The sequence below is a fragment of the Kwoniella botswanensis genome, chromosome 1 (assembly GCF_036426115.1).
Source record: "Kwoniella botswanensis chromosome 1, complete sequence".
Lineage (NCBI taxonomy): Eukaryota > Fungi > Basidiomycota > Tremellomycetes > Tremellales > Cryptococcaceae > Kwoniella > Kwoniella botswanensis.
Window position 1 is genome coordinate 3,458,773 of NC_088599.1, and position 26,055 is coordinate 3,484,827.

At 44.5% G+C, this 26,055-nt stretch overlaps 8 protein-coding genes across 8 annotated transcripts; 3 read left to right on the forward strand and 5 right to left on the reverse strand.

Moving 5' to 3' along the window:
- Positions 1-131: 131 nt before the first annotated feature.
- L199_001324 (uncharacterized protein) lies at positions 132-2,492 on the reverse strand (the record flags this gene model as incomplete). The annotated part of the gene is made up of 12 exons (XM_064887079.1): positions 132-157; positions 236-509; positions 609-734; positions 793-848; positions 923-1,089; positions 1,155-1,171; positions 1,239-1,393; positions 1,485-1,583; positions 1,653-1,728; positions 1,841-2,094; positions 2,199-2,309; positions 2,405-2,492. 12 exons carry the CDS (start codon positions 2,490-2,492, stop codon positions 132-134), a joined length of 1,449 nt encoding a protein of 482 aa, XP_064743151.1.
- Positions 2,493-2,861: 369 nt separating this feature from the next.
- L199_001325 (uracil-DNA glycosylase) lies at positions 2,862-4,749 on the forward strand (the record flags this gene model as incomplete). The annotated part of the gene is made up of 10 exons (XM_064887080.1): positions 2,862-3,123; positions 3,203-3,426; positions 3,531-3,582; positions 3,651-3,713; positions 3,780-3,796; positions 3,872-3,889; positions 3,952-4,058; positions 4,136-4,205; positions 4,283-4,468; positions 4,579-4,749. The coding sequence occupies 10 exons, from the start codon at positions 2,862-2,864 to the stop codon at positions 4,747-4,749; spliced, it is 1,170 nt and encodes a 389-aa protein (XP_064743152.1).
- A 277-nt stretch (positions 4,750-5,026) lies between these two features.
- L199_001326 (pre-mRNA-splicing factor SLT11) lies at positions 5,027-6,724 on the reverse strand (the record flags this gene model as incomplete). Its single annotated transcript, XM_064887081.1, has 10 exons — positions 5,027-5,235; positions 5,311-5,434; positions 5,521-5,662; positions 5,750-5,954; positions 6,032-6,111; positions 6,173-6,327; positions 6,406-6,434; positions 6,500-6,510; positions 6,568-6,602; positions 6,701-6,724. 10 exons carry the CDS (start codon positions 6,722-6,724, stop codon positions 5,027-5,029), a joined length of 1,014 nt encoding a protein of 337 aa, XP_064743153.1.
- Positions 6,725-7,268: 544 nt separating this feature from the next.
- Positions 7,269-8,992, reverse strand: L199_001327 (uncharacterized protein; the record flags this gene model as incomplete). Its single annotated transcript, XM_064887082.1, has 2 exons — positions 7,269-7,554; positions 7,674-8,992. 2 exons carry the CDS (start codon positions 8,990-8,992, stop codon positions 7,269-7,271), a joined length of 1,605 nt encoding a protein of 534 aa, XP_064743154.1.
- A 7,022-nt stretch (positions 8,993-16,014) lies between these two features.
- On the reverse strand, positions 16,015-18,377 carry L199_001328 (uncharacterized protein; the record flags this gene model as incomplete). Its single annotated transcript, XM_064887083.1, has 9 exons — positions 16,015-16,089; positions 16,180-16,293; positions 16,364-16,960; positions 17,037-17,161; positions 17,214-17,384; positions 17,493-17,813; positions 17,917-18,010; positions 18,089-18,261; positions 18,359-18,377. 9 exons carry the CDS (start codon positions 18,375-18,377, stop codon positions 16,015-16,017), a joined length of 1,689 nt encoding a protein of 562 aa, XP_064743155.1.
- Positions 18,378-19,446: 1,069 nt separating this feature from the next.
- L199_001329 (uncharacterized protein) lies at positions 19,447-21,165 on the forward strand (the record flags this gene model as incomplete). Its single annotated transcript, XM_064887084.1, has 9 exons — positions 19,447-19,664; positions 19,729-19,836; positions 19,901-20,001; positions 20,087-20,277; positions 20,421-20,445; positions 20,526-20,602; positions 20,680-20,755; positions 20,830-20,904; positions 20,978-21,165. 9 exons carry the CDS (start codon positions 19,447-19,449, stop codon positions 21,163-21,165), a joined length of 1,059 nt encoding a protein of 352 aa, XP_064743156.1.
- Positions 21,166-21,757: 592 nt separating this feature from the next.
- On the forward strand, positions 21,758-24,618 carry L199_001330 (uncharacterized protein; the record flags this gene model as incomplete). The annotated part of the gene is made up of 6 exons (XM_064887085.1): positions 21,758-22,394; positions 22,585-22,941; positions 23,070-23,340; positions 23,413-23,449; positions 23,543-23,755; positions 23,833-24,618. The coding sequence occupies 6 exons, from the start codon at positions 21,758-21,760 to the stop codon at positions 24,616-24,618; spliced, it is 2,301 nt and encodes a 766-aa protein (XP_064743157.1).
- Positions 24,619-24,888: 270 nt separating this feature from the next.
- L199_001331 (uncharacterized protein) lies at positions 24,889-25,998 on the reverse strand (the record flags this gene model as incomplete). The annotated part of the gene is made up of 3 exons (XM_064887086.1): positions 24,889-25,200; positions 25,331-25,623; positions 25,740-25,998. The coding sequence occupies 3 exons, from the start codon at positions 25,996-25,998 to the stop codon at positions 24,889-24,891; spliced, it is 864 nt and encodes a 287-aa protein (XP_064743158.1).
- Positions 25,999-26,055: the final 57 nt, after the last annotated feature.

Here is a 26,055-nt window from a genome sequence, read left to right on the forward strand (position 1 = left end):
CTTCATCCATAGAACAAGTGAATAACCGTACCACTGTTTTGGGCATGTATGCATACGTCTAGAAAGATGTACAAACAATATGGAAGGTGACCAGATGGCAAGCTTAAATCCATGTAACCCCAAAATAGGAATCAGACCAATTCGAAATACCTCGCAACTGAAAGATGGAGAACGTCATGACATGCTATCAGCTGGTGACTTCCTTACTGCGGTGTAATCGCCAAGTATCACCCACCTTCCCAGTCAGTAACAGCTTTCTTCCACACTTCCAACTCGTGCTGTCTCGTACCTCCATAATGATCCACAAAGTAATCACCAAACACCTCTCTGGCTATGCTTCCCTTCTCCATGAATGATTCCACGGCACCTTCCAAAGACGTAGGTAGATGTTTCACCGTATCTCTAGTCACTCCAGGTGAATTCAAAGGTCCATAAGGTAATTTGGTCTTGTTCTTGATGCCTCGGAAACCCAGTGCAAATATAGCGGAAAGAGCGTAGTATGGGTTCATCTGTCGGTCATCCATTAGTCCATTCCTTCATCTGCTTGTACCTGACTATACCAGCCGCTCGAAACGATTGAAAGCAGAAGTCCGGTTGTAAACACTCACATCTGCACCAGGCACTCTGACTTCAAATCTCGTAGCATACCCCTTAATTCCAGGTCCAGATAATATCCTAACAGAAGCAGCTCGAGAATCATATCCATAGGAAGCGGTATCAGGTGCCCACATTGCCTAAATTAAATACATGTCAGCTACGCATATTACTTACGTACCGCCAATAGTAGCTCACCTGACCACCTTGGAGACGTTTGTAGGAATTGATCGTAGGACAAAACATCGGTACCACTGAATGTTTCAATATCAGCTCGACTTATTGGGATCACAACGTCACGTAGCTGGAAGACACAATGTATACTTACCATCGGGCATACCTTCCAATAAACCAGCTAAGAACCATTCTGCCTCTTTACTGAGATACTTTACATCATCATATTCTGCATCTTTTCTTCCACCCGATTTCTCTTCGTCCTGTGTTACTGCGAAAATGTTTTTACCCGATGAATCTCGAAGTGAGACGTGGATATGTCTTTAACAATATGGTTTGTCAGTCCGAATATTCCACAGAAGAAGAAGTATCGTGGTTCAACTTACCCTGAACATCCAGGAAGCTATTCACCCACATATCAGCTGAGCATCATCATTGGCTCTTTGCAGCTAGAGGGGTATCCAACTTACATCCCCCCATGGTTTAGCCATAAAAGTAGGCATAATATCATATTTCATCCCAACGGATTTGGCTACTAATTTGAATAGACATGCATTATCTGCCATTCGCGCTGCGTCGGTGTAGGCTAATGCAGTCTCGAATACTCCTGGGCCGGTCTCAGTGTCTGAATTAGTCAGATGATCTCAGCCGATACTCCTCATCATTGTAATTTGGGTCCAAATAGCGCATGTGGGTTTCAACCAATAGTCACTCACGATGCCCTTCTACCTCTATACCGAAATCTACTGCCATATCGTACAGATCATGGAAATAATCTTGGTTCAAAGTCGGTCGAAGCAAAGAATACCCGTGCACTGTTTTCAATTATATAATCATCTGGGTTTCTGCTCACGCAGAATTGTCCAACTGTAAAATTGACTTACTTCCGGGTGTGAGCGGTCTAAGATTGTGAAAGTTCTTATCTGCCAACGTCTGGGCGGTCTCCTTGTATTGGAAGTACTAACAAACGAAGAAACATCATACAATTAGCTTGATATTTCAATGATGCGATCAATGTAGATAATGTCCTGTACGAGGGCTGGAGAGGTTTTTGATTTTGAGAGAGACTAACCTCAAACTCAGCTCCTGCCATAGCCTTATACCCCCTCCCTTCTTGACCCTCCAGAACCTTCTCCAACAGACTTCTGGGATCGGCGACCAGCTTTTCGTTCGTCTCTGGTACGATGAAGCTACACAAGAAGAAAGGTATATTCTTCTCCCATTTTAATCGTCTGTAGGTCGATAAGTCCACTACAGCCCATAAATCTCGATAACCATTCGACCAATTGGCCACGAGGAGTTCTTTAGTGTACGCTAGATCGTGGACTGCAATATCCAATGGTCGTCAGCTGATGAGCCATCGGTTCTGAATTCCAGTCGCAGGATTCGGAAAGGGCGTCACAGCAAGACAAGACGAGTCAGGTACTTACTATCCCATCCATAGATTGTCGAACAGAATCCAAATCCATCGCCTTTGACTGTACTGAGAAACTTATCTTTCGACATGATTTTACCTCTCAGTACACCATCGACATCGACACCTAAAGCATGCCATGCCCACGGAATCAGCATAAGCTACTTGATGTCGTGAGAACTCTTTGCTATCGTTTGGTTTCTCGTACGATACGATACTCACCGGCTACTTTGACCTTGTTATCATCTTTCAAAAGTTCCTTGAGCTCTTCAAGGTTGGCGGGGGCATTCGGGGTGGGTGAGGGAGGCATGGTGGGAGGAAGTTCCGGGATGGTGGGGTGTAAAGCGGGATATGGAGTGGGAAGATGACTGTGATGTTGAGGATAATGTTGACGAGATGTGGATGATAGGTATATACTGTATGTACCTCTTATCTATCCGTCTGTACCGAAATAGAAATAGCTCATAACAGCTCATAACCGAGATCTGCAGTCGACTGCGTCCACGTGGGTATGACGCATCTTGCTTGTACTTTCCCACGGATGTTCAAATGAGCTATCCGTAATGTCAGTCGCGTAAAGTTGATGAGCATATGAGCATATGAGCATCACGATCGAAGCTCTTGACTCATATGCTCACCGCACATTCCTCGCAGAGTATACCATACCACTAGACCCAACATGCCACCCCAAGCAAGATCAATCTCGTCCTATTTCAAACCCACCACCGTCGTAGCTGCTGCATCAGCTTCGACCACGACTGCAACTGCAACTGCGACCACTCCGGACAAGAAGAAAAGCACGTTGAGCGAAGCTGCCAAGCGGGCCATCCAGGAAGGTGCTCTAGCCGCGACTACCGACGGCGATGGAAATTCGAAAGAGAATGGGTTGGATGTACCATCGGCTAAGAGACAAAAGGTGGATAGTAGTCCCTCAGGAGCTAGTAAGTGGATGGAGAAACCCACTTCCTACATGGTCTAATCGACTGGACTAATCATCGATTGGCTTGATGGTTTGAGTAGAAGTAGCAGATATTTTCTTAAAATCCTCACCATCCAAATCCACCTCTTCTCCATCGACTTCGAGGATAGGTTCAGTAACAAGATCGAAAACACGCGAAGAGCTTAGAGAAAAGATATCAGCCAACCCTCAATGGCTGGCTAAATTGAATCTGGAAATTGATACGATGGGTGAAGACTGGTTGTTGGCTTTACAGGATGAATTGACAAAATCGTATTTCCTCAATGTAAGTAGAATCTAGCATTACTGATGGATCACTCAAATTGATACAAGATGGTTTAACCTGATCGTGTGTTCTGTCTATGTCTGACGTCTGATCGTATCGTGTAGTTGAAAGAGTTTGTTACGAATGAACAGAAGACGAAGAAAGTGTTTCCTCCAGGTATGTGCAAGCTAGTCACTCTGATCGTAATTTTCAAGCTTATATATATATGTTTACTGGTGCAATAGCCGAAGATATCTACTCTTGGTCCCGATTCTGCCCTTTGAAGGATATAAGAGTAGTCATAATAGGTAAGCAACCTCTCAAAAAACATTCTCTCAGGTAAGACAGCTCACTGATTTACGATCGTATTGTAGGTCAAGATCCTTATCATGTGAGCCATACCGAGCAGACAATACGATAAAACCTTACTGACTTCCGACTTAAATGATCAATTACAATTGAACAGGATGATGGACAAGCACACGTTAGTATCCTATCTTCCTAAATGTAGGGATACAGTCGCTCAATGTACGTCTTTTACTATAGGGCCTAGCATTCTCAGTCCGAAAAGGAGTAAGGATCCCACCCTCCTTACGGAATATGTATAAAGAGATGCATGACGAGATACCTGAATTCGTCATACCGAAACATGGGTGAGTGATCTCTGATTAATACAATCAGGTAAACATCACAATCGAGATTGCGCTGACAGGGTTGGCGGCTGTTTCAGTGATCTCACTGAATGGGCCAAACATGGTGTATTGCTGTTAAATACTTCTCTGACCGTTAGAGCGCACGAGGTACGTTTCGGTTCTTTCGAAATCAGTACTCTGATCGATATACTGATGGTCATGGAAATGTCAATGCACCACTATAGGCCGGATCACATGCGAACAAAGGATGGGATACATTCACAGCGGCCGTACTGAAAGTAGTCACATCCCGACTCGCACCTGGTCCCTCACTCTTAGCTGCATCGGACGATAAAGTTCCAGGAGCGAAGGGAGTGGTATTTATGGCTTGGGGTGCGCATGCAGCCAAGATGTGTGCGGGGGTGGATAAAGTAAGCACATTTTGTTATATCCAATTCCGAGTTTCGTTTCCTCTTGAAATTTGCAAGACAGGAGTGACTGAACACAGAGTATTAATGTACCTTATCTTATATTTTGTCAGACCAAACATCTCATCCTGAAATCAGCTCATCCATCGCCTCTTTCAGCCAGCAGAGGATTTTTCGGTAATAACCATTTCAAAAAGGCAAACGAATGGTTACAACTCAAATATGGTCCGGAGGGCGGCATCGATTGGAAAGCTCTTGGTGCAGGTGAAGGTGGATCTGCATAATTTCACTTGGGACCAGAGAAAGAATACAAATGATCAATTGATATCTTGTGTAACAGAATAATGTATACATATAATTTGACATGATACGCTATTAGTTGTTTGCTTGCCTGCCCATGCATCTATATCTGTGGACATACTCAATACCCAATTTAATGATCGATCCCAGTTAGATGCGACTATACAATGTACAGTGTGTCATACATGAGCTTTCCAACACATATAAAAGATAAGTATGTAATCTAACTGGTCCAATTCTTCAAATTACCATCCCTGACATTCAACTACTTTCCGTCGTAACAGCTGATCCAGACGCACTAGCCTCGCCCGAAGGTGTACTGGTAGCAGGGGCTTTACCTTTCTGAGGTCTCGCTCTTCCCCAAACGACCTTGGCTTTCTTCCCACCCACTTCTATTCCACCTTGAGCCGATAATGCTTCAGCTACCCTCTCAGCCAATTGACGCTGTTTGAAGTTTATGAATGCACAATCTACCATTTCCACCAAAATCCATTAGCCATTTCACGATACTATACAGACCGGGGTGGATTCAAATTTTGACTCACGAGATGTCTCTACGATGGTTATTCCTTTTATGTCTATAGGTTTGACGAATGGACATGCTCCAACCAAGGACGCTCGAACTTCCGATTCAGTAGTGGTAGGTAAACCAAGGAATAATAGGGTTGTCTATTGCAACAAAACAAGATCGGTGTTAGGCTTTTCACAATGTTTCCAAGATTAGATACTCAGATAGATAAAGACAAAAAACTCACAATTGATTTATCCTCTGGAGCTTTCATACCTTTACTCTCCGCTTGTTCTCTCAATATCTTCTTTGCTACAGGATCATTTTTACCGTAATAACGATCTACGATATTTTGTTTGGCCAATGCCCCTTCTTTCGGTATTTCGTGTCTACATCATAAACACCAGACGATGAGCATCTCCGCCGCTGATGAAACATCGCTGGATGATGGAATAAGATGGTTAGATCGTACTTACCTGAAAGGACATTCTCCACCTCTCTTACATTCCCCTTTCACGAAGAAACTACATATATGTGGTCTATTCCTCTTGTAATATGGATCAGATCTAGCTATCCCTTTTAACATCTCTCTACCGGCTCTGTTCGCAACTTCCGAATCGAATGATGATGATCCGTCAGGTGAATCTGCCATCTGAGCTTCTAGATTCTGTATATAATATTCTATAACCGACCAAACCATACCAAGTCAAGTCAATATAATATACCTCCAAGTTAAGCGAAGTAGAGAGGCAACTCACGCTTATTGATGTCTGACGATGGTGCTTGACTCTTACGTCCCAAAGCTGCATCTCGTACCTGGACTGGTAAACCGTACTCACTGCAGTATGAGACTCGATCAGCACCGTACGGTAGTCTTTGATTTGATTTTGAATACTCACAGATCCAACAAACAAGTCTGACAAACCCCCTTGATCTTCGCGCAGGTATTACAAATCTCAGTTTTCTTAAATCTAGCTCCGGCTCCGGGATTCCACCTGAACACTGTAAACGGTCGATTACAGATCTTACATTCGTTGCCGAATTCTTGTTTTGACTACGTCCCATCCACAAGTATAAGAAAAGGCTGAACGGAGGAGGGTATAGAAAGAAGGGAAGAAGGAAGATAACTCACCATTCGTACATATGGGTTAGGTCCTAAACCTATCATCGAGTTTGTTGGTCAGCTACTGCGAGTTTCTTGGTGTAGCATAGCTAAGACGACGTACATGTTTCGCACCTATACATTCACCATGTCAGCTCGTTGTCTAATCGGTAACACAAGAGCTTGACTTACAATATAGGGAAATCAGAACTTTCCACTCCTACTTTCTATTTGACAAACAGCCAAAGGCACAAAAACAATCAGTCAACTCCTCTTCTTCCAACGTGATACCGAGGGTTTGAGTTGGACACAGGAGATAACCTACATTGATATCATGTTTGGCTGGCATCTTGGGTGGTCTTGTGTCAGATGTCTATGGTATAGATCGGAAAAGATTGCGAAGCTAGATAATTATCTTGCTCATGATCGACCTCGTCTTTGACTTGGAAATCAACAAGGGTTGGTGGCAACGAGGAATTATCCCACATCATATTCTCTCAAAGATGGAATTGATACATTTGATCCCGTGTTATATTCAATGATCCGATCACCTGGAACAAGATACAGTTACAACCATGGAGTATAGCAAACTTGAAAAGGACACCCGAGTATATAAGAGATGGAGAGAGAAATGCGAAGGTGCTGTTCATACGTATACATGCCATGATGCCTATGTTACATATTATACAATACTGTATTGTAATGTACATCCAACGAATCACCTTGTATATATGAATGGATCTAGAGTGGATGCTGAGATGGTATGCTATATCGAAGGCTATAAGATTTTGCGTTTGGGGGTGATCAAGTGTTGTGCTTGTTATGGGTGGGTTATAAAACAATCTGACGTGATGCAATAATTTCCATTTTGATATTTCTTTCTTGAGTGATTTCTATCTCTCATCCTCCCATTTGATCCTCGGTCCACTACTTGACTCATCATCATCCACCAACATATTTCTATCCCTGCCATTACCATTTTCATCATTCGACCAACCTTCACTTGGTCCTCCGCCACCAGGCGGTGGGGAATCACTATATGTCAAACCTGATCTCCTAATGATATTCTCTAGATGGATGATGTGAGATACGGCTTTACGTAGGATAATGGCTTTCGAATCAGTTGGAAGGGATGATGGAATAGCTTGACGAAGTGCTTGAAAACCTGAGTTTATCGACCTAAACGATTTTTCAACAAACGAAAAATCAAACAATTTAACCATTAGTAATATGAGCGATCGAATGATACTGTGATACAGCAAGGGGTACGACTCTTTTTTGTGCATGTGGCAACTCACTCTCTTCTTTTTTGTTCAGACATCAGATGAGCCAATCTCCTCGTCTGACCAGCTGTAGGAGCCACTCCGCCCACACCTATACCCATACTCAAACTATCATCAACTTCCATCCCTACCGGTCCGCCTCTCGAGAATCCAGAAGTGGAAGAGTGACTTCTCGATCTGGCCAAGTTGGCACCACCATCGGCGCCACCACCATTTCTGTGGCCATAGGGTGGCGGGTAAGCTAAAGCAGGCATAGATGATGGTGGTAGAGCTCTCAGTGGTGGAGAAGGGATGTCGTATCCGTGGATAGGGACGGAAGAAGGGTGATGTTGGTTGTGATGGTGATGGTGATGGTGATGGTTCGGAGGGTGATTTGGTAAAGGAACCGTTGATTGAATACGTGCCATAGAAGGACGACGATGTTGTTCGTATAGATCTTCTTTCGAAGAACGTCGACTCCGTTCAGCTGCGGTTGGTGCTTGATGTTCGTACTCTCTTTCCCTAAGCTTGGGTGGGGGTCCAGCACCGGCACTAGGTGATCTCCTTTGCTGATGAGCCGTCTCGTAAGGGTTAAAGCCAGCCCGGATATTTGGTGGATACATCCTTGGACTACCTCGAGCAGTGGAGCCAGCAATGGAAGAAGCGTCCAAAGAAGGAGGAGGGGGAGGCATCGAAAGTGGGGGTGGTAAAGTTGGTGACCTAGATATGGAATGCAAGGGCGGTAGAGATATTCCAGCCGATTTACCTACTGATCCTCCAGATGGGATTCGATGCAACTGAGGTCTATCGGATGAACCACTTCTCCAAGAGGATTCATGCTGGTTGCTCGTCGAGAGAGATGGGAACTCCCTCTCAATAGGTGAAAGCTGATCATTCCTCTCTGAAAATTTCAACGAAGCAATCGAATTCGGCGGGGGCAGATGTATTCTAGGTAATTGTTCCCTATCCCGTTCTCGTTCTCTTTCTCTTTCAGGTTGAGATGTCGACGATGTCCTTCGGGGATAAGGGTGCGAACGAGTATATGGATGAGAGATTGGAGGTGATCGGCCTGATGAAGGTGATCCATGACGAGGTTCTGTCAATCTCGAAGATTGAGGGTATGCAGATCTTTCGTTTGAGTCTCGAAGCTGCTGCTGCTGAGGCTGGTGTGACGAGGAAGGGTGTGAAGGTGGCATTCTAGGTATATTGATGGGAACAGACGCAGTCATGTTCTTCTCCTCGGTCGATTTATAATGATGAGACCGATGATCTCCCAGATCAGTCGAGGGATAAAGATTCGACTTTTTAGGCGGAGAGAAATCGGTAGATCTTGAAGTTTTCACTGGAGATGTCATAAGTGAAAAACTTTCGCAGATGATCTTTTTCGTCTATATATATATTTCTTCGGAGATCTTCTTCTGGCTGATGTGAGATGACCTTTCGAAAATTTTCGAAAGAAGAGATGATAAAAACGTTTTACTGTTGATCAATGAAACGTTTTGGCATTGATTGTGGATGAGAGGTATTTATGTATACAACCAAGAACAACGCCCTCAAGGTGCCTTTAAGGTTTCGAATCGTGCTGTACTCGAGGGGGTTTTCTCGATTCCTCGCGTTTCGAAGAGGAGTTAGAGGATTACCTTGATATGCTGAAGGAAATGCCTGTACTTTCTGGTTTGAGTGGATTTGGAGGACAGGTGAGCGTCAGGTCAAGGCGCCTGATTGTACTGCTGACGAAGCAAAATGAGAACTGTTGATAGAAGGATCTCGTCAGCAAGTTTGCATACGCATAATCGTGCTTCTTATGACTCATAACTCACTGATTATGCAATATCCGATATCGAGACTTAAGGAAGTTTTACAAGATCCGAGCGAGTTGGCGGCGGACAAGGATATCAATCTTTCTCAAGAACAACGCTAAAACTTGTTTAGATAACGGAGAAGTGGGCGTTCGAGGGGTGTCTGTGATTTGGGTGCTGGTCCTTTGAGATGCGTTGCTGTGTGGTTTGAGGTGTGTAGACTGACGGGGATGGGGAGAGGTGCACGGAGATAATCGGTAGTTTCCAAAAGTCGTGTTCTTGTGTATGTCCTCTGCTAGCCGAACACTCGAAGCAAACCAAAGAAGATACCGCCGGCGAACGCAGGTGATTTTAGTGTAGTGGGAGAGGAAAAAAGGAATAAGGAGAACAACGACGCGGTGAAGGCGATTTGGCTGAACAGTGAATGTGAAGGATCGTTTAAGACAGTTTGTCGATCACACCGTTTTGTCAAAAATTGGAAACAAAGGTTATTCTTCTGTCTGACTATGACGTGTTGACGAGCCAAGTGTTGATCTTTCCCTTTCTTGTGCGATCTTCCTTGTACCCCCTTGAAGATTTCGTTGATCGTTGATCCTGTGCTTAGAATTCCGAATTCCAAAGTTACGTCTTGTCCAAATGTCCAAGGGATCGAATTGATGGAAAGGAAGACAAAAGAAATGTGACGAAGAGAAAAAAGGGTCCTTTCAAGCGTGTTTGTCACACCACACTTGACCCCTCGAAGTCTGTTACGAACCGAGTAAAGGGAGAGTGGTGGACAGTCGATGCTTCTCCCGGCGGTTCCGTTCTTCCAATTACAATGAAGAAAGGAAGAACAATAGGGAAATGAAGGAAGAGTAAATTGAATGAATATGGCTAGCAGGCAATACTAGGAAAAGAAAGAAACCATAAACGTAGACAAGGATGTGTGGTCGGTTTTGAATTCCTTTTGACTTGTTGTTTCTACTCCTCGTTTATTTGTATTTCACGAATGGTAATGGTGTAGAACGGAAAACAATTGATTTTAGGCGAAAGTCTATTGTGAAGAATGTTACGATCAACTCTTTGATCACGATGAGTTTGAGGATCCCTTTGAGTACCGCCGGTCCGGGATGTGCAAGTGCCCTCGATGTGTCCTCGTGATCCCACCAAACCAAACCAAGCGAAACGAAATCTAAGTGTTGAGCTCTGTTTACTTTTTCTAGATGATTGCAAGGTGATTGATCCCTTGAATCCTTGATATCTTGTGCTTGGACGAACGGTCGATTTCCTTAGAGCTACGGAAATTTAGAGGTACGTCTGTGTGTATTCTTGTGTGCAAGATTGATTTATCTGATCCGACAACAGCGGTTATTTGATCACGAGGTAGCAGGTTATCCGTACTTTCTGTATTCTCTATTCCTTGATCATTGACGCTTGTATGATGCCTTCCGAGGACCGTTGCTAGTGCTGGAATGGGTGTCGTCAGGGGAGCCACCTTTCCTGTCCTTTCCGTCGCTTGGCTTTGTGATGTCCAAGACGATGACCGAGGAGCCACTTTGGTGGATGTTGACAACACGTTGACACGGACTAATCTGACACGGCAAAGTTGGAGATCTTACTGGCGCTTGGACCTGAGAGACTGACAATCGATGCTGTTAGGATCGGTCGAAATTGGACGAGTGACCGAAGGTGCAAATTGCTGATTGTACAAGTGGCGTAGCTTTCCGCTTCAGCTTCTAGAGGAAGGACGGGCCTGAGACACTGGACCTGTTGCTTTGAGCCACCGGAGTTAATCAATCGTGGTCTATGGCGATGCCTAATCCTCTTTGTCTATACGGAAGACAGGCGGATCTGTGTTGATTGCTGACTACGGCGCGATAGGTCAGCGTGTGACTGGCCAGCTCGGAAGAGAGGTCTGTGTATGATGTGAGACGATGCCTGTCAACTTACGTTCTGGCGAGTATACAGTGGTGAGGTTGAAGGTGCAGGACGAATAGTCGGCGTCAAAGATGTTGCAGTATGGTACTTGAGTAAGATATGCAGGATCGCTATATGATGATGACAGGGATGGTATTTAGATCCGAAATAACCTTTTCGATGATGTATGCGTAACCACGCTAAAACAAACTATATCGGGAGGTATCAAAGATTTGTGGTCCTGGTGAGAGCGAATGATATTGGTAAGGAATTGTAATATCTTAGTGAGGAGGTGAAATGAAAATAGGGAAAAGAGACCAGGGGAGATAATGACATGGGTTTAATATATCTAACAACTGATGAACATATATATCCTCAGGGAGGCCCGAAGTACTGATGATTCCTCAACTGGGCACCTGCTAATTAGGTAGGTAGGTGTTTTGACACGAAAATCGGTAAGTCAATCTTGGGGGATGAGGTGGGTAATAACCTCGGCGATCATGCGTGATTAGGATTGATTGGGATTGGGATTGGGATTTCCGATCTGAGATGTTACGTTGATCTGGGTTTTACCGATTCAAGGAGAATTCAAGGAGAAAAAGAAGATCAAAGAAATGCATTACTGTATTACTGTAATTTGACTTTTTTCTCTTTTTCTCTTTTGTGGAATCTGTTCGGGTATTACAGCATATCGTATGCTTATTCACAAAGGCTGATCAACTCTTGTCCGCCAGAACCTTTTTACGGAATTGAATGTGCATACTGCGTTTTTACACGCCACAACACTAACGCTGAAAGAGAGAAAGACGATACACGATCAGGAAATAAGACACTCCCTCGGTTTTGGCTCAAGTCGAAATTGCTGAGCACTACTGTATTTTATATTGCGATCACACGGGTATGATGATTTAAGGAAAAGGGAAAACGAATATCATCGAGTTCGTGTTTTACGTTAAGATTTTCTCTTACCCTCTTTTTCTTTTTCAGGTAGTACCTTTGACCTGAAATACAGCTCAGCGCTTATCTGTTGATCCTACAAGTGGTCTGTCGATAGGTATGCAACGGAGACGATCTCACCTCTCGGACACCCCTGGCCGTCCAGACTGTATCCAGAAACATGACACGCTTTCTTTTCTGGTTGGTCAGACACCCGAACATCGAGTAGAATAGGAGATCTGCACAAGATCGTCAGATCCAGGCAGATCAATACATTGCTTACCCCTCCGCGAGTGATCACGCATCTGCATGTTAACGTACATGTGATCTCGGATCCTCTGGCTGACCAGGCTCCTCCGATCAGGGTGATGCTGCAAGTAGTTGTGTCCTCCTAGACTCGCCGGGGTATGTCCCTCATGGATAGCTCGTAGATGTCAAGGCGGGGAGGGTCCTCTAAGCTGCGCCATTACAAAGAGACGGATAGAGAAAGAAAGGGGAGGGGATCTACATGGGATGAGCCTAACCTGCTTTAAACTCCGATGAAGCCACTCTAAAGCCGCTTGGAAAAACAATGGGGAAAAACGAAATTCCAGAAAATGAGTAATGTTACGTTAGGCGGCTTTGTGCAATCGAAAGACTTTTTTCTTCTTGTTTTAACATTCTCCCAAGAGCGAAAGGATAGAGAGGGTTTCCGCCTTGGCGGTGTGGCCGGCAGTACGCGGAAGGGTTGATATGACCTCTGAAAGGTGTACCAAGCCTCCTGCTTTAGCTTGTCCTTCGAAGATGCGGAAGTCTCGCTGCAGGTATGTATGTGATCGCCAAAGATTCACTGTACCCAGCTATTTGCTATTGTGCACAGTCGGAACAGCATCGGAACAGCATCGGGTGAGAGATCCCGAAAAGAAGCTTTTTGGGATTTCAGCTTCAATCTTTGAGTTACCGAATTGGTAGTGCGTACTCCATCACGTTGACTTGGCTTGGGAACAAGTGCGAATATAACGACATGATGTCCAATTCTGGCCTAAATTAAAACTAAGACAAACACCTGATCGACTGATACAAACAGTTCGTCATCGTCTCTCGGCCAATTCCATAGTATGACACAACCGATCACAAAGAGAAACAAACCCTTCAGCGATAGTCTACCAGACATTCCGATTATCCTTCATGGTAAATACGCAAAGCAAATACATGTCCACAGCTTGAATACGATATCAGCCGCTGGGGCATGGAGTCCAGTTGAACATGTGATCTCCCTCCACGGCGGCCAAAGAGGCGTCCCCTAGGATGTCGGTAAGATTCTCTCGAGGTGGATACTTGTACCGATCGAGGGGAGTACGTTTTCAAAGTCAGACCTTCCTTCTGTACATGATTGGCTTCTCGGCAAATCGCGGCTGTCACGCAAACATGTGCAAAAGACTGCTGATACATAGGTTTGTCACCAATTTGCTTGGCTCCACTACGGTGTTGAATTCCGTTTAACGCCTCGTAAACTCCCATCATGTGTTCCGACTTTTAGAGGATCTGCCTGCCGTTAAGGGTTAATGACATGATAGCACGTACCCTTATTCGGTTCGGGAGTTGATTCGATGATGTCCATGCCAGCCAGGCTATCCTATAGGTAGGTTGTTAGATGATGTTTCCTCTTGTAAAGATGAAATTGAAATTGGAGAGCGGTAAAACTTTCCCTGAACTAGTTTCAGTACTGGCCGAAATAAAAGGTTTAAAAAAGGAGGAAATTACTCCGAGAAGGAGAAGCGATAGACGAGGCTGAAGTTACATTGTGCATTGACCTCTTGTGGCGGTGAAAGATCCTGCTTACTACAGAATAGACGAATTCTTAGACCGAGCAGATAGATGCTATAATCAGACCGATGGAGCACAGAGATTGTACATCCTGGCTGGGGAGAACGGTAGTGAATTTTCGACATACAACGTTATTATGTGATTATGTATGCAATAACAAACGCCTCCAGATGATAGTGGAAGCTGGGACGATGACCGAGTAATTTGATTACCTCACCGAAAGCAGTGAGGGATAATCATCCCAAGTCAGGTCAAGGTATACATCCAACACATCATGTATAGTGCAAGTCTGAACTTACCAAAGCCATCAATCCACCAAATCTCAATACCCAAGCTACACCGTTCTCTGCCGGGGAGGGGCACTGTAGCAACGGGGTGACTGTGGCAGACGCAATGCCTTCTGCGATCGAGTGGATTTGTAATTATGCAACCAGCTTCATTGAGTTCGTTTGAGATTTGGAAGTGGAGTACTTGGATATGGACTGTGCAGTGAAGGTAGGTAAAAGCAGATGACATGTTATATCTGCGTCCTGCTCCACTGTGTAACATCGCTTACATCAAACTCATTATCCCCTATAGTGTATTTCATCTGCAGCATCGGGTTGTTTCAGCCTCCGACTGTCAACATCATATGAGTATAAGCGATTATCATAACAGGACTGTCACGAGCGCTCTCCTCAATGCTCGGATCTGTATCAAGATAAATGGCAAGAGACATCTCATACTCATCGCCTTCAAACTTTATCATTCCAATCCTTCCACCTTCCGTTTCTGCTTTAGCGGTAGTATAAGACTCTGTTGCTCATCACAGTAAGATGTTGGAACGTGGGAAGGACGAGAAGACATAGAGTGAATGCACAGTGAGTTGTCTAGCGAACCTCCTTCTTGAGCATTCACAGGGGAGGTCAACAAGGGATGACGCCGAGGTATCGAGAGGGACAAAAAAGGTCTTTTGAGATTTGATGCCTCTAGTACAGTACTTCACACAACCGTTAGACATATCGTCCTTTCCTTTCCTTTCGAATGTCAAATGTGAAGTGGCCAGGATTGTACACATCCTTCACCGTATCAAATGCACTCTTCTAGTTATCTCCAAACATCCAAAATATCGGACTCACAATACCTCCTACCATTATTATTCTGGTCATCAATTCCAGCACTGACAAAACCACTGACTGTCCTCTGCGTGATGCTATGTCCCGAAGATTCCTCTCATCCCAACTCCTTATCGCAATCGTTGAACGTCACTGTACTTTCAAAATATCATTTACTCAGTAAATTAGATGTCCAGTGGCTCTTCCCAACTTACATTCCTCTCGGAAGGAGGTACACGACAAATAAACCTCTGTCTTAGGCAATCTCGATGCCGCTTACTTGACTCCCTCAATGGCTTACATACGAGCACGTCTTAAGTCATCATGCCAAACATGTGTAGTCCAAGTGGAGTGAGTATATTGAACGACAATGAGACTAGGATCTTGTGAAAAAGTCTATAGAGTTATGCATCCGACTGAATTTACCCCTACCCTACCCTACCCTACCCTACCCTACCGACTTCGTTCACACCAGAGAAGAAAAAGAAAAGAAGATTGTCATGATATGATATTTATATGAATATATTTATATTTTGATGATAAGAGATACGATACGAAAGGAATGTCCATAGTCTCTTTTGACCCAGACCTAAAGGAGAAAACAAACATTTAAACGTCCAAGGACCTAACATCCGCTATCGACTAAGTTTTGGAAGGGTTGAATATGGAATCTGTCCTAAATAGATAGACATTTTCTTGAGATTAGAGACGAGGATGGATGTCGAACAAGGATGACGTCGTTTATTCTCGAGAAACGTCACTATGAAATATCACAAGGCTCATCAGTACCCATGATCGACATGCAATAGAACGACGTAAAGCAATGAGAGTCAATCAAACAGATACTTACCGACCGAAAATCTTGACTTTCAACCAATCTGCTAATACCAAAGTCCTGTTTCTGACCGAGTAAAGAGTTGACTGAATTACAAGAAATACATCATCAGTCCTTGTGATCATACTTACATATCACCGCATGCAGAATCGAAAGATAGGAAGAGATAGACTTACGATATAGGCAGATCTCCAGAAAAGCATCGCGGCACCACCACCTGAAGCTACGTTACCGTTGAACAATGGTAAATCGGCGATAGCCTTCTCGGAACCGATGTATGCGAGGGATCCCTAGAAGGCCAGAAGGCGAATCAGCATCCGGACACCAAAATTCAGCTTGCAGCTTGTGTGTTTTACTTACTTGGTGAGAGTAATGGAACGGAGTCAATTTAGCAGCTCTATTCAATTTCTTCACTGTAGCCTCGATTTCCTCCGGGTTGGCGTTAGGTGCAGCTCGTAATTGAGCGAGTTGCCTTTCCAATTTAGCCTTTTGACCTAATTTCTGGAAGATGCCAGCGAGGTAGATACCTTGTTGAGAAGCGACTTGGGCAGTTGGGGCGTAGGAAGTAGCAGTACAATCACCGATGGCGTAAACTCCCTCACCACCAAGGAGCGAAAGGTAATCATCAACTAATAAACCTCTTCGTTGAGTTTGAACAGCTGATAATTTGGTCATCAAGTCCCTTGTAATTTGTCTAGAAGTGTTTCCGGTAGCCCATACTAATAATCCATACGGGATTTCCCTCATTTGTTTGTTAGCATCTTGAACTACTACTGAACTGTCCTTGACATCCTTGACCATCGTTCGGGTCAACACGTCAATCTTGTTTTCAGCGAAAGTAGATTCGGTATATTGGATCAATTGTTTGGAGAAGGCTGGTAATACGTTGGGAAGAGCTTCGATTAAAGTGATTCGAAGTCGATCGGCAACTTCTGGGTACCACTTCTTGAGATCGTCCTGTAAAATGATAATAGCATTAAGTTTCAGCAGTCCAGAACACAGAGACGATCTGATAAGACGAATGGTTACTCACAATCAAGAAATCATGCAATTCACCGGCGTACTCGACACCAGTGGGTCCACCACCGACAACGACCATATGCATGAGTCGATCAATCTCATCTTGGGGTTGATCTCTGAAAGCAGCAGTCTCGATACCTACACATGACATGTCAGCGAGCAGAGTATGTGAGGTTTGAGCGTTACTCACAGTCCATAAGCTTGGTTCTGATCTTATCGGCATCTGACAATTCTTTGAGGAAACAAGCGTGTTCAGTGACACCTTTAATACCGAATGTTTGATTTTCGCACCCAACGGCATATACGAGGTAATCATATGGGATGGTGACTGATCCGGCGGCACCTCTAATATCAGAGAGATCTATGCGTGAGTATATGAAAACAAATTAGCTCGATCCTTTCACTGTCCAGATGTTTGCTCCAAACTCTAAAAGCTGTTCTCAGGAGACTAGAAAGAAGGGTTACATACCTTGGAAAGTGACTGTCTTCTTTACTGGATCAACTTCCTGAGCCTCGGCCTCATACACGTCCACCTTCCTCTTCTTGTGTCTCGTTATGTACCTGGTAGGTTGAATAATTGATCTAGGTTCCAAAGTACCGACCGTAACAGATGGTAAGAGGGGAGTGAAGAGGAAGTAGTTTCTTGGAGAGATCACAACGACATTGAATTCTTCTGTATCAAGCGATTTGAGGAATGAAGTAGCACCCCATCCCGATCCTAAAACTACCAAAGTCGGTTTCTCCTTGTCGGCTGGAAGTTGATCAGGAGGTGATTTTTGGGTTTGCGTGACTATCAAGCAAATGCCTCATTGTCAGCTAACTATTCCTATATCCCATACCCATCCCACGCATAGAGGGATGTGGAGTGGATGTAAGAAGCAGGATCTACTCACCGTAGAGGAAAGCACCGGTAGTGGTGAGAACGACGACCAGCGTTACTCGACCGAAGGTTCTGAAGAATTTACCAGTACGAGCGAAGAATCCAGGCTGTTGTGATTCCCAAACACCCAAGGTCAGTGCAACTCAAAACAAGAGCGATATCCGGCTATAAGGTCTAAAGCTCACCTTCACCTTGGTGCCGTTGGGAGGGATTGGACCTTGACCGGGAGGGTTTTGATAAGCTTGAGGGGGAACATCAGATCGCCTGGGTGTAGATGTGAAGGAAGCAGCTAATCGAGGTGCGATGATAGCTGATCTGGGAGCGAGAATAGGTCGGGCGAGCAACGGTTGAGCTCGAGCTACAAGGCATTCCAAGTCAGTAAGTGTACAAAGGAGATTCGAAGTGGACGCGACGGTCTGGAAGCGGAGAAACAGGAAGAAAGAGAAGAAACTCACCTAATTGACGAAGGGCCATTTTTAATGCAGCTTACGCGTTATGAGACCGCGAGGAGAGGAATGGGTATAGGTTAACACCAACGAGGATGCCAGGTAGTCGATCGTCAGACGGATGGTAAAAAAGAATTGAAGAAAAAAAGTGATGTGATAGGAATGACGAGTTCGAGTTCTGAGATACGAGTAGGGAACGAAAAAAATGTGGGAATCCACAAAACGAGTTAGGCGATGAATTACCGGAAATGGAAATTATTCATCTGGAGTTTACTACCGGCGGTAGACTAACTCGCGATCAAAACTGGCACGTAGAAAAAAGTCTGGAAGCGGATATATATATATATATATATATCTGATTGCCAAACAACCAACTAAGTGAGATGAATCTCTATCGACCGGTCCTCGTTTGGGTTGATCCAGCCAGACAGAAAGGTAGATAAGGACTTGGAGCTGAGACTGAATTTGATAGTGTTACGACTGTCTGTTATCTCAATCACTGCATCCTGGTCTTTGAACCTGATTCATCAGCTTCAGTGAATCGACATTTCATATGCATGCGACTCTACCTTACTGGTCATTCGCAATTTGGCAAAGCAGCAGATGTACTGACATTGACTTATTCCGGACTTATACCAGGAGTTATATCGCGAAAAAGATCGGTGAACACGGAGTTATCATTTCGATTTCGGATCATTCAGCCGGACTACCAAGAACAACACTACTGGGTACATATACAAGTCTTCTCCTCACACCTCCGCGTCTAAGCTGGTATTGCTGCTGTATACATGCATACAGGATAATGAATCTTACAAGTGGTCTCAATCATAAAATGTCAACTCGTTGAGTGGGACACATGCCCATGCCACTTGATGGATTGACTGGCGGTGATAGCCGATCGTTCGAGTGACTAATCCACTCAATTCCAGAGGAGGGTATGGAGTCACCAAGATCATCCGTTGCCGAATCAAATCACGTTTGAATCCACCATATGAGTAGGACACCTTTCATTCAAGCACAATCATATAATTTCATTAGAACATCCAATAGACTCATAGACCACACCCAGATTAGATAAGAATAAGACTCAGCTCACCATGTCCGTCATCACAGAAGCGGTCAGATTCTTCTTCCCAGCAGCACCAATAGGTAGACACGCCTCGACCGACTACCCTTTATACACCAGGGATGATCCATCTTCACACCCGACAAGACAGAGACAGAAAGAAGATAATAATCATGGTAGAGTGAAAATTGGTTTCAAGACTGTAGTAGCGAGTTACGCACCGGATTGGATATTGGCTTTGGTCCTTTGGTATGTCAAGTCTTCTGAGCTGTAGGAGCAAGGTGATGATGACTCACCGTCCACGCGTATATAGGGGCGTGTTGGCTATTCTCAATAGATCAGGTGGACACAAGAGAGAATTCTCATTGACTGATACGACTATTCAACATTCTCATGCGATTCATGAGAGGGTACCTCCAAAGTGAGCCAACCCCCCAGTCAAGTGACGTGAATCCAATATTGATCAAATGCCCTGCCTACCTCAGCCTACTAGCATTCGTATCAGTTGGTATACCATTACTTGTCATCGTACCTATCAGTTTATTTGTATCGAGGAACGGATGGGATGTACATAATGGTGTTTTAGGTGAGTCATCACAATCCTCTAATCCACGAATCCTACCTTGAAACTGACCGTCAAGCTGATACTGATGTTATGGCTCTTTTCATAGGCCTAGTGATGTCATATACCATGACAGGCGTAGTAACTCAAGTAATCAAGATGTCAGTCGGTAGACCTCGACCAGATCTCATCGCTCGATGTCAACCTGTACCGGGATCAGTCGATCATCCTGTCTATGGTCTTAGCACCGTAGATATTTGTACAAATACGGATTTGATCGTGTTGAATGATGGATTCAAGGTGAGTACTATATAGACCTACTTGCTTTTACCGGGTACCAAGAGAGGGACCACTTGCATGGAACTGGAACGACTCATGCTTGGTGCCAAGATATACATGCTTTGGAAGATTTGCTAATCATCAATTGTTTAATGTCACTGTAGAGTTTTCCAAGTGGACATAGCTCCCGTGAGAATTTCCTCTCAAAGGATAGACATCACTTTGTCTACGCCAATCTACTTGATCAATGAGCTAACGATATACCATAGTCTCATTTGCTGGTTTGGGCTTCCTGACTCTCTATCTCGCTGGAAAGATGCATCTTGGTGATGTGAGGGGACATCGAGTGAGTGTCACATACGGTCAGATGGCAAGACTAGACATGTGAATTGATAGATGGATCTATGCTCGTTTCTGTTCCAGACTCGAGCATGGTTCGCCCTTTCTCCTTTATTGGGCGGTACGATGGTAGCTATCAGTCGAACCGAGGATAATCGACGTGAGTAGGACCTAGGACCGACTGGCTCATCGCTACTGGTCGGCATCAGGCTGACGTGATTTTGGGTTCTTCAGACCACTGGCAAGATGTTTTAGTCGGTTCATTACTCGGTTTAGCTATTGCATGGGTATCTTACAGAACTTATTATCGTAAGTTTAGGCCATAACATCTGCTTCCAATGAGGTTGGCAGAACTAAGTGTTGACTGGCATCGATAAATCAGCTCGAATGTCACACAAACAATGTCATCTCCCTTTAGCACCTCGATGTGATCCCGATAATGAGCTGCACGATGATTTGGATGACGTGGAGGAAGGCAGGAACGGTAGTAGGGAAGGTGTTAGGTTGATGGAAGGGGATGACCATGAGGGTGCGAGGCGGAGCGAGGAGGAAGTAGCTTGGAGGAGATAGTCATGGTATTATGATCGAATGAGATATATGGGAGAGTGAAGACAAGCTCAGATAGTGCGGTTGAGGTAGTAAAATCATGGACTTTGACGTAGTGGGACATCTGATCGGAGAGATAAAGCCGGGGAGAAGTGATATAACGTGTTGATCTCATCTATATAGTGTTTCATCACCTCAATGACTACTTGACGAGTCGACTATGCACTGGGGCTGTAGCACCGCTGGAGCACAGGAGTGTTGCCCGTCTTGTATGCATCAGTGTCTGTCACTCATCTTGATCTTATTCACATATCATGGGTTAGTATGAGTATAGAGAACGGGATCAAATGTTGGACATGACAAGTGGAGGATATTGTTGATGTTCTCGCGAAGCATCTCTTGGATTGATATCCAATCCCATCCCAAGCACATCACAGCAGTAGATCTGGTACATTCTCATTAGCACATCACAGCAGTAGATCTGGCTCAGTCATACAGGTGGAGCTACGAGATCATCAAATCCAATGACCTGACACCCACCGCAACTTCCTCTACATTTACGATAGATATAGAAACCAGGACACCTCATTGATATCATCAAGTCGCACTTGACAAGATGGAATACGACTCTTCATCCTATCCTCAAGCCGGCCCATCCACCAACAGTACGCCTTTCTCAGGTGATGCTCAGTCGGAGTCAACTACCACATATCCGACAGACTATTCATCTGCTTTACCTCCTATAGGCGAATCAATCACTTACAACCCGAACCCCAACCCAAACTCATTTGTATCTAATGGGCTGGCTCAGCAATCCCAGTCCTCCGGTAGCGGTACCGGGCGGGGTCGGGGCAGAGGGAGGGGAAGGGGACGGGGATCTAGAGGAAGGGGAACAAGAGGCTCTAGAGGTGGAGGTGGTAGAGGAGGGATGAGAAGTAGTACGAGAATATCAGAAAGGATAGCTGTCGAAGGTAACAATCACCAGAAGAATAAGATACCGATCCAATCGTTGAAATTGTCATTCAAGAAAACGATAGGTGGTGGGAATGAAAATGCCAATGGAAGGTATAATAGTTTTCTAGGTGAATATGATAGAGAGCTGGATGAGGATCCTGACGAACCGATAAATTTCGAAGAACATTTTGTTTTGAGGGTACCTAGGGAGATCGCAGATGGACCAAATGGGTTGAAAGAGTTGGTTAAAGGGAAAGGGAAAGAGAAAGGGCTGGAAGGTGTGGAATTCAAATTTCTAGGTGAGTCCAGTGGGAAATTGTAAGGGAAAACTATAAAGGGGGTTAGAGATTATGAAGGTGAAATAAAATGCAATGAGAAGAGGTGGTCATCGGCGGAGAGAGGGGATAATCAATATAGTATACGGAAGGGAAGGAGGTCGCATCACTCCCATGATCCAACTCATATTGATATCTTTCTTACTCCTTATAGACTCCCGAAGAGCCTCATTCAAATTCAACAACCTCCTATACTCCGCTAAACTCGTCGATCTACCCAATATCATCGAATCTCAAAAAACATTTGATAATCGACACTTATTCAAGGTGGCGGATATCTCGCAGATGATGGTGGTAGATTCATCTGAACCGATCCAGGACGAATCTACCATCACGTCAAACCCCTTGAAGATAGATGAGTATATATGGCCTCATGGATTGACACCGCCAATGCGGTACGTAAGGAAAAGACGATTTAGGAAAAGATTAAGTAGGAGAGCTATAGAGGTAGTTGAAGAACAGGTTGAAGAGCTTTTGAAGAAGGATCAAGAAGCTGAAGAAACTGGTTATGGTGAGTTCAGCTCTTCAATTTGCTGTCAATATGATATTCAGTATCATTTCTTGTTCTTTTTCTGCCTGATCTATGTTATATGATCTTGCATACGAATCAAACGCTAACAGTTCATCGTTTGCTATCAGACCTGATTGATGCCCATCCCGATCCCGAAATTGCAGATCAATATTATATAGACTATGATCCGAATGCCCCGCCTGCATGGTATCCTGGCGAGTCTGGCTCGGAATTTGGATTTGGAGGGTACGATGATCCGGGTTCCGTGGCTCCTTCGCAGATGGAAGATTGGGAGGGTGATTATGGGACGGATATGGGTGATGAAGGAGATGAGATGGGTGAAGGGGATGAAGATGGAGAAGAAGGTGAGGAAGGCGATGAAGATGGGACTTTGGATCAGTACGTCATCTTCGTCTTCACTTTACACTGACAATTGATTGAGGATCATGCTGATGTGTGGTGGGCTAATAGGGAACTCGCTGCTGCGCTTATGGAAGAGATGGAAGGTGTAAGTGTTCTGTTCTTTCTCTCCCCTCTTCTTTTGGTGTGATTCGGCAAGATGATAACTGATTTGTGAATTTCCTATTCTGGGTTTGAACAGTCGGAAGGCTCTGATCACTCCGAAGACGAAGATCCAATATCGGGTTCAGACGATGATGATGAGGAAGAAGGAGATGGTGACAAGTCAGAGGAAGATGACGAGACGATCGAAAAGCGTGCAAAGATCAAACAGTTCACAAATGAGATTAAAGCTTTGGAAGCTGCCATTGAAAAGAAGAGAGCTGGTTTCGTGGGAGGTAATCCTATTATGATGGTGAGTATACTCATGTACACGTGTCAATCCAAGTCTTGTGTTATGAAATACTTATTTTTCTATCAACGTCAATGTAGAAACGTTTCGAAGAGACCATATCAGGCTTACAAGCGGATGTTCAAGCTAAGATTGCTTCCAGGCAAATACTACAAGATGAACTTGGAAAAAGTGATGAAGCGCCTAACTTACCTTCCGATAGGGACCGAGGGGCAGAGGACCGAGAAGGTACACCGAGAGAAGGCGATGGCGATATTGATGCCGAGGGTGAAGAGGATGATGGTGAAGGAGAAGGAAGTACACCTGCAACAGGTAGAAAAAGAGATGGATCGTCTGTTCCTTATTCAGATGAGGATGACTTATTCGGTGACGACGATGAAGAAGATGACCAAGAGGATCAAGACCAAGACCAAGATGACAATGGTGAAGATGGAGAGGGTGAAGGTGATGATGAAGAGAATCAGGCGGATGGTGAAGGAGGAGAAGATGGAGATGAATTAGAAGACGAGATGTCAAAATTACTAGCAGCGGAATTAGATACATTGGACCAAAATGCCATTGATCAAGTTCCTGGAACACCCGAAGCTCAAGCGATGGAACTAGATATGGAGAGAGAGATGGACAATGCTCTGGCAACTGCAGCGTTGGACAGTTATGCCAACGATAATAATGATGATGGTCATGGTCAAGGAGAGAACGATAATGACTTCTCACAACAATTCAATTTTGATTTCGGTATGGGAATGGGTATGAATAATCAGAATAATGCTGGGTTCGTTGAAGGTGGGGTAGGGAGGAGGAGACTGGTACAGGGCCAAGGAGAGGAGGATGGAAGTAGTGATAGTAGTTCGGATGATAGTGATTGAGTGGTACCTTTGCAGCGCTCCAAAGAAGTATGCATTATGTTTGTATTTGTATTTTAGGTATTGTGTGAAGATCATTATTTGCAAGTAGATGTTGACGCTAGCACTATACAACGCAGAATACAATCGAATAAGCGTAAGATTATTCAGTATACATCTTATATCAGACAATCTACAATGTACAATCTTCCACATCATATACAACCTTCTCTTCCGTTGTCAATTACTCCATTACTTGCAATTCCATACACTTCACTCTGCTTTGGAATACAATCACTGAACCCTCCCACCCCATGGGACGAGTCTCCTATAAATATCATCCAGACCATCTTCGATCCTTTTCGTCGTACCTTCCAATGTTCCTATCCTTCTTACTTCCACAACAAGCTCTTTCGATCCTCTTTTGCCTGATGCTACAGGATTGGAGTGGAGATACAGTTGCGCCCAGGTAGGAGTGAGTGTCACGCTGAGGTGAGATTGAGGCAGAGGGAATCCCCTCTGGGGTATGGGGGAGTTGGAAGATGGGAAGGGGACTATAAAGTGGGAAGGGAGAGTTAGGAGGAGATCTTCGATACGTGCTGATGGCTACATGATACGAAGTAAGCTTGGCTTGATGTTTCTGATATTGAAAGATGGTTACAGGTCAAAGCAGAAAATAGGTAGCAGAGTAAATGCACCATATGAGAGATTAAGAGTACGGTTCAGTCGTACTTACCTGTAATCTCTTGAAAATCTCCTCAACAGCCTCCCCCTCTTCGCTCAAACTACTTTCAACCAACCTCAATTCCTGACCTACTTTGACAGCAATATACCTATCGAACACTGCTGTCTCCCTACCTCTTCCTTGGTACACCGATTTACCCGTAACAAAGTCATCGTCTTGATCTGGAGTCGAGGTGGGTTCGTCAAGATGAGAAGATTCGTATGGGAATGGATCAGATGAGTAGTCAGGTCGGATGTGGGATAGGTAGCTTTCTAAATACATCGCTCGAAGGATTGAAGTTGATACTATGTTGTATATCAGCTACTGTATGACCGCCGCATGACATTACGACCGCGTGAGATATCCTTGCTTGTAGGCGTACAATGTACATTGCACTTCATCGTACACTGCGTGAACTTACCCAGCCAAAACACCCTATTTACACCTCTCAGACCCCTAAACAAAGCCCATATCCTCCTTACCCTCTCTTCCTCTGGATCAGACCAGAACTTGCTCGGCGTAGCTCTCAAGTCCAACGTGAAGCTTAAGATCTTGTGTGTCACATGGATGGGTAATGAGGATATCCCCTTGTTTCTTTGAGCGTGACGTGGGTGAGGGTAGGTGGTCCGGTGGAGTTCGTATGGTGGTGGTGGAGCTGAGATGGAGGAGGGGTTGTACATTATTGGAACGGCGTTCAGATGGACAGTCTCAACAAGCGAGGTTGAGATGTATTCTGA